This window comes from Diceros bicornis, chromosome 31 (assembly GCF_020826845.1).
Source record: "Diceros bicornis minor isolate mBicDic1 chromosome 31, mDicBic1.mat.cur, whole genome shotgun sequence".
NCBI classification, from domain to species: domain Eukaryota; kingdom Metazoa; phylum Chordata; class Mammalia; order Perissodactyla; family Rhinocerotidae; genus Diceros; species Diceros bicornis.
In genome coordinates, this window is record NC_080770.1 from 22179961 (window position 1) to 22186168 (window position 6208).

The window sequence follows — 6208 nt, forward strand, 5'->3', positions numbered from 1 at the left end:
AGTAACCGAAGTGTCTCCTGCCACAGAAATGAATATAGAACATGAGGTGTATGTATACAATGGAATAGTTTCAGCCTTGAAAAGGAAGGCAATCCTGACACATGCTAAAACATAGATAACCTACAATACATTATCCTAAGTGAAATAAGGCAGTCACAAAAGGACAAAGATTGTATGATTTCCCCTACATGAGGCACTTAGAGTAATCAAATTCATAGACAGAAAGTAGAATGTTAGTTGCCTGGGGCTCATAGAGGGGGAATGGGGAATTATTGTTTAATGGGTGTGGAGATTCAGTTTGGGAAGAAGAAAAAGTTCTGGAGATGTATGGTGGTGATGTTTGCAAAACAATGTGAATTAACTTACTGCCACTGAACTGGACACTTGAATGATTAAAATTGTAAGTTTTGTTATGTGTATTTTACCACAATTTTAAAAATAAATTTGTGGGTCGGCCCCGTGGCTTAGCGGTTAAGTGCACGCGTTCCGCTACTGGTGGCCCGGGTTCGATTCCACGCGCGCACCGACGCACCGCTTCTCCCGTCATGCTGAGGCCACGTCCCACATACAGCAAATAGAAGGCTGTGCAACTATGACATACTACTATCTACTGGGGCTTTTGGGGAAATAAATAAATAAAAATAAATAATAAATAAATGGATACTATATATAAAAATTATTTAAAAAATAAATAAATAAATAAAAATAAATTTATAAACTAAGAGGACTTCATTACTAGGCTCCTGATGTGAACATAATAGCTCAAAGTACATGCAAAGATCATTGACTTCAAATACATCTGGGTAATTTGTTTAACAGGTAGACATATGAATCCAACAACACACTTAACAAAATTTAAATCTCTATTGCTGTGTCGTGAGAATCTGCATTTTATAGGAACCCTAATTCTGACATAACACAGCCACAGCATTATCAGTGGAGATGATGGTGGTTAGATTCAAATATATATACATGCAGGGCACAAACACTAAGATGACCTCAGTGATGTGAAAGACAGAGATGGAGAGGGCGTTGCATCTCCCCTCCAAGCTGTAGGGCCTTAGGCAGCATAAGATGATTACATAGGAGACTATAAAGAGGAAATAAAAAACAGGTAGATGAACCCACTGTTGGCAGCAACAGGGAGACCAAGGGTATGACTGTCCATGCAAAGGAGTTTCAACAAAGGGTTTAAGTCACATATGAATGGTCTATGACATTGGAGCCACAGACAGGCAGCCAGATTGTGAAAAGGATCTGAATGGTTGTAAGAACAAAGCCTCTGGTGCATGCCGCTGGAGAGAGGAAGCTACCTCCCTGTCACTCATGATGATTTCATTGTACAGGAGTTTGCAGAGGGCCACATAATGGTCATTGGAATCCACCATGGGTAGGATGATCTCAGCAGCACCAAAAGATGCTCTTCAAGACTTGAGTGATGCACTTCCTGGAAGAGATGGTCTTTCTTACAGCTAAAGTGTCAGCTAGCATTCTAGCGGTCATGGATGAAGAACAGCAGCTAGCTATAAGGGATAAGGAACACAGGCAGGAAATGGAAGCACTATCCAAGGGTATAAAGGACGGCTTGTTAAATGAAAAGATCAATTCTTTTCAAAACTCTGAAGATATAAACTCTTCCTAAATTAGTCTTCTTAAATTGAATCTTATTGAAAATAATAACTGAACTTGTTTTTTTTAAATTATTTTAAACTCATTTTAACTTAATTATAAACTTACTTTAATCTTAGTTATATTATTTAAACTTAAACTTATTATTTTATTTTAAACTTAATTCTGAAACATATATATTCAAGAATAGAAATAATTCTGAAAAAGAATAGTAATGATGGACTGCTAGTCCTATCACATATCAAAATGTGTTATATATCAAAGCAATTATATTGTTTGTCAGTTGGTACCTGAATAAAGAGATCAACAAAATAGAATAGAATACTGAATGGGTCCAAATACTTACGGGACTTTAGAATACAATAGTCAGGATTTCAAATCAATGGCAAAAAGATAATTATGCAAATATGAAAAACTACTCAAATTGAGTAAAACAACTAAAATGCAATCCCTATTTAACTCCTATATCAAATAAATTTCAGGTGGATTACAAGTTTTAAAATATGATAAAGATTACAAAAATGCTTAGAAAATTAAATGCTAAATATAGTTGAAGAATATTTTGGTAAGAGTGAAGTGGGGAAAGTCTTTTTCAGCAAGATACAAAAAGCAAAAAAAAATTAAATACAATACGTAAAGAAAAAAAATTTACACGCCAAAAGCATTCTACAAAGTATAAAAAGGTCAAAACCGTAAAATAAGCCAGAAAAATAATAATTACATAAACAACAGTAAAAAGACCCATTTTTAGTGTACAACTAACTTATAAAAATCACTATGCAAAAGATCAACAATTGAATAAAATAGATGAAATATACTGATAGACAATTCACAGAAAAAACTAAAAATTATATTAAACGTGAAAAGATGCTCAAACTCAATCATATCAAAAGGATTTTGATTAAAGTATAAAAAATGAAATAAAATAACTTTAGTCAGATATCATATGACATTAATATTTATCAGGTACTGGTTGTTGAGAATGTGGACAAAATTATTCTCACAGACTGTGGGCAGGTATGCAGCAGTTAGGACAACCTCAGGAATGGCAGGTTGGCAATAACTATGAGTACCAACATTTCATATACATACAGTATCTGACCATTGATCAAATACATACATGACAGTTTCACTTCTAGGAACTCATACTTGCATATATTTAAAAATACATGTTTATTGCAAAATTATTTGTCATAGGAAAAGATGAGGAACAACATGAAGAGGGATGCATATATTAACATTAGTATATGTTTATAAGGCAGTATTATACAGTATGAGAAAAACTAAGAGTTAGATCAGTATGAACAGGTATGGAAATATCTTCAATATGTTGCATAGTAAAAGTAAACGTTTACATACACAGAAAAAACTTAAATATATTTGAATTCATTTGCATTTGCAAAGATTATTACCTGATGAATCTTAAGAAACAGATTAAGTGATTGCCTGTGGGGAAGAGGACTGGAGACTATACTGACAGAGAAACAGAAAATGTATTGTACACTTCAACCATTTTGTACAGTTTTCATTTTTACTGCTTATTATCTATTACATCTCAACTTTTCTTTAAAAAACTAGAAGTACTACACTAAAATTTTTGTATATAATGCAACTGAAATTTCATAGAAAGGACAGTCTATACAGCATTAAATATTTTAAATACTATAATAGTAATTCTTACATGACAAGAATCCAAATAGAAATAATACTGTCTCAAAAAGTAAAGAAAAAAAGTATAAACTGATTAAAAAGTAAGATAACTATATAAAAATGTCCTCACTAATTCATTACATATTATTGACTCCTTGCTATAGAGGCATTACAGCTTTCTAAGTAAAGTGATAAATAAGTCGTTATAGACCTTACATCCTAGCAGGGAGAGAAACAGTAATTAATAGCACAATCACATAGTTCTTTCCTTAAACATACTTATCATAAATTCTTTGAATAAAAGAAGTGAGAATCAGATTTAAGAAGACTTCAGCATTCCAAGGACACGGACCCTAATCTCAAATGAGTCTCTTCATGGTAAGCGAAGTGCTTGTTTCCTATAAGATACGACATTTCTTTTCCAGAGCTTCTTCATAGCATTTGTCATCTCTGAATTTCTCAGCGTGTAGATTAATGGGCTCAGCATGGGCGTTATGACTGTGTAAAACACACTCAATGATTTGTCAATGTAGAAGGTCTTAGCAGGTCTTGCATTTATGAAAATACACGGAACAAAGAAGAAGACCACCACAGTGATGTGGGAATCACAGGTCTGGAGGGCTTTCCGCCTCCCTTCCTGACTAAGGTTCTTTAGAGAGTGCAAGAGCACACCATAAGAGATGAGTAAGAGCAGAAACACAATAGTGCAGATCAGTCCTCCATTGGCTGTAACTAAAAGGCCAGTGACATTGGCATCAGTACAGACAAGTTTCAATAAGGGGTACATGTCACACATAAAGTGATCAATGACATTAGGGCCACAAAACGGGAACCCATAAATAGTGGCGAGTTGAATTACCGAGTGCAGAAAACCTCCAATCCAACACGCTACTAGCAGCACAACACACACCCATTGCCTCATGATGACCAAATAATGCAAGGGCTTACAGATGGCCACATAGTGGTCATAGGCCATCACCAACAGAAGAAAGACCCCTGATCCAGCAGAAAAATGCTCTGTAAAGAGCTGCGTCATGCAAGATTGGAAGGATATGGTATTTTCCCCAAAGAACAAGTCTGAAATCAATCTGGGGCTAATGGAAGAGGAATACATGACATCCATAATCGACAGGCTAGCAAGAAAAAAGTACACTGGGGAGTCCAGGTTCTTACTGACAGTCACAGTCACAACAATGAGAATGTTTCCCACCAGGGTCAAAACGTACAACATCAAGAACATAACAAAGAGGACTTTCTGCTCCTTTGGATCCTGTGTGAGGCCCAAGAGGACAAAGTAAGTCACATTGTTCCTTGGTTCCATCTAGTCTTTATTGGTGGTGACTTCAGATATTAGAAACACTTTACCTACAAAGCAAGTGGGAAAACTTTTAAATGTATTAAAATTTATATTCTATTTAGTCATTCAATTAATGGAGTGTGTACAGAGTATCTCTTTGTGCCACATGTGTCATAGACACTGTGATTACCACATTGAAATAAGAGATAGCTGTCCAGCCACTATGGAAAACAGTATGGAGATTCCTCAAAAAATCAAGGATAGAACTACCATATGATCCAGCTATTCCACTGTTGGGTATTTATCCAAAGAACTTGAAAACACCAATTTGCAAAGGTACATGCACCCCTGTGTTCATTGCAGCGTTATTCACAATAGCCAAGACTTGGAGGCAACCTAAGTGCCCATCAAGAGACGAATGGATAAAGAAGCTGTGGTATATATACACAATGGAATACTGCTCAGCCATAAGAAACGATGAAATCCAGCCATTTGTGACAACATGAATGGACATTGAGGGTATAATGCAAAGTGAAATAAGTCAGAGGGAGAAGGTCAAATACCGTATGATTTCCTTCATTAAGTAGTAGATAATAACAACAATAAGCAAACACATAGGGACAGAGATTGGATTGGTGGTTACCAGAGGGGAAGGGGGGAGGGAGGAGGGTGAAAGGGATAATTCGGTACGTGTGTGTGGTGATGGGTTGTAATTAGTATTTTGGTGGTGAACATGATGTAATCTATGCAGAAATAGAAGTACAGTGATGTACACCTGAAATTTTTACAATGTTATAAACCAATGTTACTGCAATAAACAAAAAATTAAAAAAAAAAAAAGAAATAAGAGATAGCTGCCTACATTCAGTGATTTGATACATAAGGAAAGATCAGGATATTCTAGGCTAATAAGTGCCGTTATAAAAATATTCACACAATGCTATGGGTCACAGTGTAGGAAGATATCAGCCAAACTCGAATCAGAGAAGACTTCCCAGAGGAGGCAATGCTTTAGCTGAGTTTTAAAGGAAAAGTCAAAGAACAAGAGAAGATGGGAAGGGAATTCCATGAAAAGGTGCGCCATTCATAAAGTCACAGAAGTATAATACTTGAAACCCATTTAAGATAATTTACTATTCAAAGGGAGTAGATCAAATTATGAGTAGAAGGGCACTGCCCTGGATTGTCTCAGATCTCATTGAAACCACTTTTTTTAGGCTCCTTAGATATTTCACTTTTCTGTGACCAATAAATTCTGAAGCACTTGAATTTTGTGTCTCCAGCTCCTATCTCTCCCCTAATTTTTAAATGTGTATATGCAAAATTTCCAATTTTAGACATCGCTAATTGAATGTCAATTTAGTATTTATAAAACTAAACTTTTAATTTTCCACAATAAACATTGGTCTTCATCTCGTTAAATAGTACCACCTTCAATGTAATTGTTCAGACAACGAATATCACAGTGTCCTTCACACATTATTTCATTCCTATTACTTATCGATATAATTAACAAGTCCTGTTGACTCTACATTTTAATATATCACCAATTTGATCATTTCCCTACACCCATTTCCTTCCGGGCCTGCTGCAATAGTCTCCTGCCAAGTCTCTCCACTCTCATTCTGCCCT

General features: G+C 35.5%; 1 protein-coding gene across 1 annotated transcript; it reads right to left on the minus strand.

Moving 5' to 3' along the window:
* Positions 1-3652: 3652 nt before the first annotated feature.
* On the minus strand, positions 3653-4615 carry LOC131395457 (olfactory receptor 4A47-like). Its single transcript, XM_058527325.1, has one exon. It carries the CDS (start codon positions 4598-4600, stop codon positions 3653-3655), a length of 948 nt encoding a protein of 315 aa, XP_058383308.1. The 5' UTR covers positions 4601-4615.
* Between the last annotated feature and the right edge of the window lie 1593 nt (positions 4616-6208).

Excerpts from the sequence above, each read along its gene's own strand:
- LOC131395457 (XM_058527325.1), bottom strand. The coding sequence starts at position 4,600 with ATGGAACCAAGGAACAATGTGACTTACTTTGTCCTCTTGGGCCTCACA.